At 41.0% G+C, this 10,407-nt stretch overlaps 1 protein-coding gene across 1 annotated transcript; it reads left to right on the top strand.

Moving 5' to 3' along the window:
- The first annotated feature begins 1,965 nt into the window (after positions 1-1,965).
- On the top strand, positions 1,966-9,337 carry TEX43 (testis expressed 43). The gene is made up of 3 exons (XM_042454498.1): positions 1,966-2,052; positions 7,369-7,477; positions 8,663-9,337. The coding sequence occupies exons 1-3, from the start codon at positions 1,973-1,975 to the stop codon at positions 8,867-8,869; spliced, it is 396 nt and encodes a 131-aa protein (XP_042310432.1). The 5' UTR covers positions 1,966-1,972; the 3' UTR covers positions 8,870-9,337.
- The last annotated feature ends 1,070 nt before the right edge of the window (positions 9,338-10,407 follow it).

The raw sequence follows: 10,407 nt of genomic DNA, 5'->3' as shown, positions 1-10,407 counted from the left end.
TGACAAAAGCAAAATAGGATGGTACTATTACTCCGCTTAATCTAGACCAGTGATCCCCAAATTTTGGTGGAGCACTACTCGCTTTTCTCTTGGGTAAGAACCCTAGCACCACTACCACCAATTGTTATTTTGTGATATCAGGTTTATTGTTCATGCAGCAGCAGTCCAGCCAACGACATCTTCAGCTATACCCAGGTCACCACTGCCTCTTCCTCCTTTGCCATCACTTAACTGGGTAAACACAGCAGTGGCAGTGGCCCAGACCTGTTCCTCTCTCTCACCTGCACCAGCCTTACAACAAAAGGAAGTCTGGCTGACTGGATCATAGAAGCATGGAGTTGGAAGAGACCACAAGGGCCATCAGGTCCAACCCCTTGCCATGCAGGAAATCACAATCAAAGCATGCCCAACAGTATGCAAAGGAATCTTGTAGCACTCTGAGACCAACTAAAAGAAAGAAATTGGCAGCATAAACCTTCATGGCCTTGAGCCCAATTCATCATATGCATGATAGACCTTGTCACAATAGGTCTACCAAGCCAGGGACCAGTTGAATGACAAGCCCATCAGCAGGCTTTTTGACTTAAAATGCAACTGTTTAGACTAGTCAACAGGTAATTGTAGTGAAGAAGTTGCAGAGCAACAGCAAACACATCTTACTGGAGTGATAGGCAGGACAAGACTGGCCTTCTAGGGTTAGATCCACCCACGTGGGGTCACCAGAAGGTCTCTTTACTTCCTGCCTATTGGAGTGAGTGGGAGGAGCATAACCCAAACTACAGGATGTGGGGCTCTTATCTACTGGGAAAAGATTACAGTCATATTTCCAGATTATTGACTCTCATTGTGGGAGAAGGGATAGAAATCCTATAAATAAATAAATACTGTACATTGAAGAATCAGGATGCTAGGTTGTTGCTCCCAGAGTGACCGGGTGAAAAGGGAACAGCAAGGGAGCTGCCAGTTGAGCAGTGACCAGAAGCTTCTTGTTCATGCTAAATGGGTCCTAGAGCATATCAAGCCCAAAATCTCCCTGGAAACCAAGATGACAAAACTGAGACTGTCATACTTTGGACACATCATGAGAAGGCACAACTCACTGGGGAAAAACAGTGCTAGGAAAGGTGGAGGGAAGGAGAAAGAGAGGAAGCTAAATGGATGTACTCTATTAAGGAGATCACTCGTGTGGGTTTGCAAGAATTAATCATAGCAGTGGAGGACAGAAGGTCTTGGAGATGTGTCTCATCCATAGGGTCGCCATGGGTTGAGATCAACTTGAGGGCAATTAAGAACAAAACCTGGTAGTAATTGGCAGTCTCCCATCTAAGCTGGCCCTGCTTAGCTTTCAAAAGTAGAGAGGATCTGGTGCCTTTAAAATATTTAGAGAGGCCTGTAATTCCTATGCCTGCACTACACACACATTAACAGTCACTCTTGTGTTTTGTTTTGTTTTTAAAAGAACCTACTACAAAATAACATCCATATATGATCGCAGTGCTAGACATTGTACCCAAGAGTGGGAACCATGCAGCCCTCCAGTAGTTGTTGGATGCAGCTCCCAGCATTCTTCACCATTAGCTGTGTTGGCTGAGGCTATTAGTGCTACATGACTCCCACTCTGGGCATAGCCAAAGCTTTACATACACAGGAGTAGTTTAATGTAAGGAGGTCCTGATGAAGTGTTTGAAACTCTGCAAGAAAATTATAGTCCAATACATTTGTCTTGTATTCTGACTTCCTCCAGTCATCATTCTAGGGATAGTATGGAATACTGCATCCATCTTTTTTTAAAAAAAATGTTCAAATACATCTGCCTCCTTACTCTGATTATATATTTCCATCTGCTTTTTCTTTCCTGTTGTACCTTTTGAGTCATCAGCCTGACAATGGTAGACGCATCATAATCCCCCATCTAGGTAAAGGTGCCAAGTTTTTTGATTGCTCTCAGACAGCCCAGTGCAGCACTGGCAGCATGAGTAACCCAAAAGCTACACCGCCAGTGGAGCCCAAAAGTAATGTGGTTTCTAAAGGAGTCAATACTAATCTGAGAGGGTAAGAGAGAAACACAAGGGCAAATGGGTTTTATTGTCATGTTTTCTATTTTTCTTCATCAATTTTCTCTTGAAGAATTACCTTTCAGTGAGTATGAATTAATTTATATAGGGCTATTGATGCAGAGAGCCAGTGTGGTATAGCAATTTGAGCATATGACTCTGAAAACCAGGATTCAAATCCTTACTCAGAAACCCATTGGATAACCTTGGGTGAGTCACACTCTCTCAGCCTCAAAGGCAAGCTCCCCCCCCCCCCGAAAAAATCTTGTCAAGAAAAACTCATTAAGGTTACCATAGGTCATCATGAATCACAAACAACTTGAAGGCACACAACAACAACTTTGGCATAGATTAAGGCAAAGTTAAATTTGCAAGGAACTAGTTTGCAGTAAATTCTGATATTTCATGACCTCTCAGCTAGGTCACTTTGAGATGATATGAACATCTTGACTATGCTCATTTAACCATGATGACCATTCATAGATCTATGTCAATGTTTGGGTGTGTAAATGAGCCCTAAGATGACCAAGACATAAGGCTTTCTGTTTATAGTATGCCAGACTTGTAGAAGTAAGCTACATAACAAAGGGCAGCATGGAACGAAGCTATGATCTTTCCCCATTTCACAGTGCCCCCAGAAAGGGGAGGAGTGCTCAACCCTTACCCTGCCAGCAGCGTTCCCCCAAAACTTCTCCTTTTCCATCTTTAACTTCCCGTTCCAAAATATTTAGATTTCAGATCTCTGTTTGAAAGAGATATATGGTTCTAAAACTGTAGTTAAAAGTAATGAAAGAGATGGATGAGTTTCAGGAGGAAAGGAGAACCCCACAATCCCACCTCCAGCTCACAATCCCCCTTCTCAAGCACATCTTAAAAGACTAACATACTGATGTGTTTCCATGGTCTGTAATCCATTTCAGGGAATATATGGAAGAGTAGACAATAAGGCCAAGGGGGAATAAAATGCAGACAGTACTGACAGTAACATTCACACTCCATTGGGGCTTTTGTTATATTGCTCGTAATGTAAGATATTCCTAGCTTCTAGAGTTCCAGAAATTCTAGAAGCAAGGAAAGGGAGTATTCTTATCATCCTGAACTGTTGTATTATTCCATTGAAACTTCTGGATCTGAAATTTTTTCAGCAATAGGTTTTCTGAGCTAGATAATGAAGAACATTCTGAAATGCAATTGTTCTGCTACTAATTTTTTATTTTAACAATTGAGAAATTCAGGTCAATAATAATAATATTCCCTTTTGTAGCTTTTGGAGTTTCTGGTTTGTCTGTTAATCTTTTTCAAATTTGTGTAAACCCCATCCCTTCAAGGTGGCTTACTTTTCCTGAAATTACATGTATGTTACTGTATGTCCTAACTGCATGCAGGACAAAACATAAAGGTATATGTAAAAGAAGCTTCATTGACCCATTTGAAAACAAACAAACAAACAGTGAAACATCAAATGTATGAGTTTCTGAACTGCAACTCCCAGTAGCCCTAGCCAGCACAGTCTATATGCTGGGGTTTGTAGTTCAACGTTGAGAGCTTCATACAATTCCCACCACAGATGCCTAAGATTACAGCTCTAATTTGAATTCTACAAAAACTGAGAAAAAATAGAAATCACTGAAGAAATTTACAACTTCTCTCCATTTTGGCCACTGAAAGTAAAACTGGCTCAACATTTTTATGGGAGCCTTAGAGATGCAAATCAGATTTGCTTGGGCAAATCATTTAGGGAAACATTTATTCATGTATCAGTTCAAAGAAGGTACACTTCATTTAGTGTGAGTTCTAATAGTGTGAGTTCTGTTCATTGTAAAGAAAGTTCTACACATTTGTGGTTCTACCTTAGCAAGGAAGAGAGCAGCAACTGAGAGGATGATATTGATGGAGATCATCCATCAGGTTTGTGTAGCATCAGTCTCCACATGAGGATTTACTTACTGAATGTGGTGCTCAAAAACTCAAACATTGTGTTGAGTAGTAACATTGTTTAACTGAATGCAAACTCAAATATGCAACCAAATGCACCTGTGTGCACAAACATGGGTATCTGCATATGCACGTGCAAGAGTTCTGCATGTACAACTCCATTTTGTCAATTTTCATCTATCTGTTTTCTAAGCAGTATTAGTGTATTGACCTGTACATAAGTTGATCCAGGATTTTAAGATCAATTTTGGGGCATAAATTTCTTGACTTATAGTTGAGTATATATGGTAAAGCAAACTCTAAGGCTACATAGTTTTTTGTGGGTTTTTCGGGCTATGTGGCCTTCTAGAAGAGCATAAACGTATTCCCTCAATTATTGGGAGAATACGAATATACTCTTCTAGAACATGGCCACATAGCCCAAAAAACCCACAAAAAACTATGGATGCTGACCATGAAAGCCTTCGACTTCTAAGGCTACAACCTGGGAGTAAACCTCAGTGAGCTCAATGTAGTTTAATTTAGAGGAGACGTGTATAGGAGTGTACATTAACTGTGACTGTTCCCAAGGAGGAAAAAAAATCAGATTATGTTATCTATTAAAATCATCTTTTAATTCAAAAAAAACTCAACAAAGCATTTTAAAAAAATAAATACCTCCTCTGGGCATAAAGAAATATATGGCAGCTAGTGTGTTAACTGCTCCTCACTGCTGCCATCCTATGGACTAATAAGAGAGAGTGTGTTCCCAATTCAGAAGAAGAGTTGTAGCCAAAGCTTATTGTCTTCAGTTGCAGTTGGTGGCTTCTGTGATAGAATATATGGTGAATCTGCTCTGGTTTCTATCTGAGTTTAGAGGCAATCTCCAATGGGATGATCATAATGTCCCAAATAGGTTCAGCACCCAAGGTAGTTCCTTTAAACTACAGAATAAAACCCAGTGCAGAGTAACTCAACCTCTGACATAGGAACTGCCAGCTGCCACCAAGCCTTTCTGTTATGCGGCCAGCTAAGTATCCTTGGGGGAGAGGAAGACCCCTGGAATCCCATTGTTCAGAGTCCCCCCACCCCACCCCACAATTGTAAGCCTCTATATTACAAATGTGAAAGTTCTCCTGCTTTTGAAAACAAAGACCCATATTTCTGGGACAGACTGGGAGCCTGAAAATCATTCTACCCCCCCCCCCAAACTGGCTCCCAAAACTTTGGGCAAACCAGAGTTTAGCAAAGCGGAGAGTTGTAGTCTAAAAATTGCATTTCCAAATTCCTGTCAAACATATCTGCTCTGGAGCTACTGTACTTACTGTATTTTACTTCCCATTAGTCCTAATGGGAGAGAGATTCTGGAGAGGGAAAATGAATCCTCTAAAATGAGGGGAAATGGGATTTACTTCTGAGTAAACATGTATGGGATTGCACAGTAAGTTAAAGCTAAGTATCACATGTCACTGCTACACAAAGTATCTCACATGAAAGGTTGTTTGAATGGAGGGAAACTAATAAGATCACTGTAAAGCTATCATTTTATTCCATTTCCAGCCATTTTCTCAGATCTGACAAGGAAATACAGGTTTTGCCTTTTGAGATTTATAAATATTTCAAAATGGAAACACTGAAGAGAATAAATTATGTGATTAAATAGGAAGGTTGTTAATTTATAGTGTGGCTTGCTGACTAAAAATATAAGTAATATTACTTATAACTGTGTGGCTTTAGTTAGGGAATTAAAGGCATCAGAATAGGATATTGTTTAAAGATATATGTTTTTACAAATTTATCACTCTTGTCCTTCCAGCAAAGAGCTATAGAAATGGATTGCAGATGTGATAAAAAAAATATAAAGGATCATGACATACCACTGAATTCATACTTAATGCATCTACAAACTATCACATCTATCAAGACCAACATATGTTTAAGCCCAGTTGGAAGCAATGGACGTAGTCATATTTCGATTATATCGATTACAAATTGGTATAAATTATATTAGTCATTGCTGCATCCTGTTGATTTCAATATGCTTACAATAAGCATGCCAATGTCTGAGCCAGGCCAGAGACAAGTTATCAATGCCTGAATGTCCAGTTCATTTTATTGGGACTTCCCTATAACAAACCTGCTCTTGACCCTTGTTGATCACTTCTTTCTGTACAATTGCATGTGGTGCAAAATATGCAAGCATCCACAGTGGATCTGTGGAACATAAAATGCTACAATATTGCTGTGACATAGAAATAGAGAAGATTTGGCATGCATATCTACAAGATTTCATAAAGGAAGGACTCTTCCTTCCTCATTTTCTGATTATCTTAAATCAGGAGACAGGGTCTAGGTTAGCTTCAGTGTGTAGGCTTCAGCCCTGAATAAAATGCCCTCTATTTAAACTGGTGGCTTCTCCCTGGCTTATCTGGCACCAGAGGCACATAAAGGGAAGCTGAACATTCCTGCCATCATTTCCCACTTGAAACGTCTGACATAGGATTACTCCTGAGTGTAGTGGGAAATTTAAATGGCTGCTTGCAGACCCATTTGGCTAGCATGACAAGCCACAACATGCATGAGTGCTGGTGCTTCCTTTGCCAGGGTGATGGTGCCATGTCAGCATTATGCCAGGTATTCATGCTAGACTTGGGTATGAAAATTTATTTATGATATTAATTTCAGTGTCATAATCAGCATCAGCATTTAAGAATAACAGCAAATGTTGTTGTTAGTACTATCACTACTATTATTAAATTATGACTCTGGAGATCAGGGTTTGATCCTCCCCCAGCATAAAAACCCCAATGTGTGACCTTGGAAAAGTCATACTCTCTTAGTCCTCCAAGGCTTCCTGACAGGCTAATGTGCCTCCCTAGCCTCACACAGAGGGTATTTTATTGAAAAACCTGAGACCAAAACAGATGGCCATAAAGGGATGGCTTAATGCCACCCCTTGAAGTGCTAGATCAGGGTTGCAGCAACTGCACACCGCAGCCCTGATCCAGCATTTTTCTGGCCCAAAAAGAAGTGGCCAAATGCTGCCCCTTTTTGGGGTGGAAAAAGAGTGCCCTTCCCGCTGCAGTGGCAGTTTTTCCCCATTTCTGCAGTCAAGTGCATAGGAATGCCACACCGCAGTGACACTGCCTGCTGTGTGGTCAGCAGGATGCCGTAATGCCACCTTGGGGGCAGCATTGGGGCGTGCAGCGTGCATATGCCACACCATCCCAAAGCTGGCATTTTTTGCCAGTCTGCTTTCCCGCTTGATTTATCTTACCTGGTATGGAAAGGAAGGAGTGGACTTGAATGTAAATACTGTTTTTGTTTTTGTTGTATTTAAAGAAGTTTACAAAAACAACATTCATGATTTTGTGGGATTTTTATTCTGTTGTGTCACCAGGCTTATTCACTGCCATTTGCCAAGATTTTCATACAGACATGGGATGATTCCAAAGCACTATGTGATGCCCTGGAAGCAAGACATGACATACCGGAAAATAAATTTAAAGGTAGGGAATCTGGAAAGACATTTCCTTCTGATAATGCTGTGCAACAGAGGCCTTACTTAGGAAAGACAAAGTATTTACTGCATGTTATGGAATTTGCTAGCAGTTTTTCTTTATTTATTTCTGTGGTTCACTCAGCCCCTGTTCTTCCTGATGTCTTGTATTTCCCACAAGCCACATAGCCACGGTCAGTTAATCTGGGAACTGAAGCCCTAAAAAGCTGGAAGAACAATGCTTGAGAACCACAGCTGTTTTAGATTTCCATCATTTACACTAGGTTAGAGAGCTATTTCTTCAAACCTTCCAACATTTCACAGATGAAAACCAGGACACATGTTGCCAAGAAGCATCACAGTGTGGTCAAGATGGCAAGTTATTAATGAGGAAGAACACATGAGCTAGGAGAGGATGCAGCAGTTTGTTCTTGCCTCATGCTACAGAGAAGGGCAAAAATCTCTGCCCTGTTGTGTGAAATAACTACCTTTGCACTTTGAACTCTGCAGAAACTGAGATAAGCTGAGGACAAAGGAAAGGTGGGAGGAGGAGAGAGGAAACTGGGATAATTTAAAAGCAGCTGAAAAAATTGGATGACAGAAGATTAATCTGTCTCTGCCAAATCAGAACAGTTGCAAGATGTGTTTCTTTTCTCTTTCTCCTTTTCTTTCTCCAGGCCTTTCTGGTGGCAGTGGCCAGGGCCAATGTCATGAGTCTCTCTTTATTCTGGCACACTTTCTCTCTCAAATCACCTTTTTTCCTCATCCTTATCCCCACTCTCACCATCCAGAAGGTGCAAACAGATGGAACAGTTACTCTTGCCAGAGTTCTGGAAGAGAGCTTGGAAAAATTAATTTTTTCACTACAATTCCCACAATCTCCAAACTCACAGAGCTAGTGGCTTTCCTCACCCAACCTCTGTTCTTGATTGCTTGAAAATTAGACCATTGGCTGCATGAAATTATGCTGAGGGGCTTATGTTACTCACCCTGGCTTCACATATATCTTTCATAGTACCTTTTTGTAGTTCATAATTTTATCATTGTATAGTAGTGTACTGTAGTATGATAACTGAGTAATCTGGATATATTCATTATTATCTTGAATCTCTTTTATAATTATTGATCATGGGGTCACTATTGGCAGAACTGTATAGCACAGTATCAGAATAACAACTTGACTCCCCTTCCTTAGCATGCTGACAATGCTGGGATTTATACTGGTTCCCCTGAAGACACTTTGTTTTTGGACAAAAGTGAGAGGCACTGCCACGGAGAGGATCGGAAGAAACTTCTGCAGAAAGTGCCAGAGAAAATGGCAATTCAAGACATTCCCATTTACTCCCATCTCTCCCGATACCACAAGTCCATCGTGTCATATGGCTTCAGGATCAAACTCTGAGTCATTTTTCTCCAGCTGGGATTTGCATCAGCCATGAATTAAACTGTGCTGCAAGTGAAAGAGAATGGGATCTTTTCCTTCTTTTCCTAGCCAGGTGAAGCCCTCAAGTCTGCCAATCCATTTTTTCTGTCAAACTAATCATTTGAGAGTTGATCTAAACAGAAACAGACCCCCCTCCAAAGTTTGAAGCTTGGGTTTTTATTGATTTAAGAATGAGGGCATTATACTGGATTCATATCTAAAAGTGGCAAAGTTCAGGGGTTCAGTTTTAGGGGCCATTTAGACTACCTTTTACCCCAGAATAGATTCCGGATTAACCACAGGAAGTTCACATTGGCCCCGATCCTTCTGCAAGCGAAAACGAGGCCTTGACACCCGTTCAGGGGCAAATGCCCCTTGGCATGGGTCTTTTGAAAGCAGAGTAAAAGCTGTATCTTTTGAGAAAAACCGGGTCCAGCAAATATGAACTTTTCCCCGATCATGATTGGGTCAAGTTCAGGGGAGAGATTTAGGTCAGAGGGAGGGCAGAGGGGTGGAACATGGCCTCCCCTTATCGAGGCGGGAGGGAGGAAGGAGGAGGAAGAAAAGGAGCCGGGGAAAGAAAGGGCCATGAAAGGAGAATCAGAAGGAGGAGAAGAAGGAGCAGGGCGAAGGGTCTAGTTTCAGAAGGGAATTAGTCAGAGGGAGGGCAAGGAAACGGAAACATGCCTTTTTTGTATTTTATTTTGACAAACTATGCGAATACTTTTCTATACGAGCTACATAATAGATAAAAAATGTGTTGCTTGTGTGCACATTTCCTTTCATTAGCTTGCTCCCAGCAGGGCACCTGCACTTTTGCAAGAGGCTTTTTTTTCTAAATTAGTTTTTATATGTGAATGGCAACAATGCAAGTGTTTACAAATGTTTTCTCTTTTCCATTTGGGCAAATTGATACAGTGTGCTTTTGCTACTCTATGTGTCAGTAAGGAATTCTGAGGTGTCTGAGGGAAAGCAAGAGATGCAGAGATGGCATTCGTGAGGTGAGAATTTGTTGTTGTTGTTGTTGTTGTGTATGTGTATGAGGCAGTCTGGGGTCGCCAAGGAGGGAGGGTGCAGAGGGTGGCATTAGGTTGCATTTTTGGGGTGGAAAAAGAGGCAGAGGAAGATCCATAACTGTAGTTGACCCAATACACAAACACATACAAAACACACGTGGAGATTTTTAAATTTGACAAAAAGGTGCCACGTTGCCACCAGGTTTTTTAAAAAAAAAGGAGGGGGGGAAGCACCCATCCGGTTGTCCCAATTGCTGTAGGAAACGTCACCTTTGGACAAATCAGAACTGAATTTGATTGACCAGCAAAGGAGCCTTCTTTAAAACCGGTACCTGCAAATGTGAACTCTCCGCAAAGAGTGCAATGGTATCAGGGTTAAATTACCCCGATTAAGGTAAATTTAAGTGGGCACTTCTGGAGAGATTCAGGAGGGGACTGTTTTCCCTCATTATAGAAGACTTTATCTACATTTTTTAAAAAACAATCCTTTACCCTGAATTG

This window comes from Sceloporus undulatus, chromosome 2 (assembly GCF_019175285.1).
Source record: "Sceloporus undulatus isolate JIND9_A2432 ecotype Alabama chromosome 2, SceUnd_v1.1, whole genome shotgun sequence".
Taxonomy (NCBI): Eukaryota; Metazoa; Chordata; class Lepidosauria; order Squamata; family Phrynosomatidae; genus Sceloporus; species Sceloporus undulatus.
Note: the sequence above shows the minus strand (reverse complement) of the source record. Positions and strands in the feature narration are given on the sequence as shown.

Bases quoted from the DNA above. Each gene is read 5' to 3' on its own strand.
- TEX43 (XM_042454498.1), top strand. From the start codon at position 1,973: ATGAGTAACCCAAAAGCTACACCGCCAGTGGAGCCCAAAAGTAATGTG. The intron at 2,053-7,368 runs GTAAGAGAGAAA...TTGTGTCACCAG, and splicing joins GTCAATACTAATCTGAGAGG to GCTTATTCACTGCCATTTGC. The intron at 7,478-8,662 runs GTAGGGAATCTG...CCCCTTCCTTAG, and splicing joins ACCGGAAAATAAATTTAAAG to CATGCTGACAATGCTGGGAT.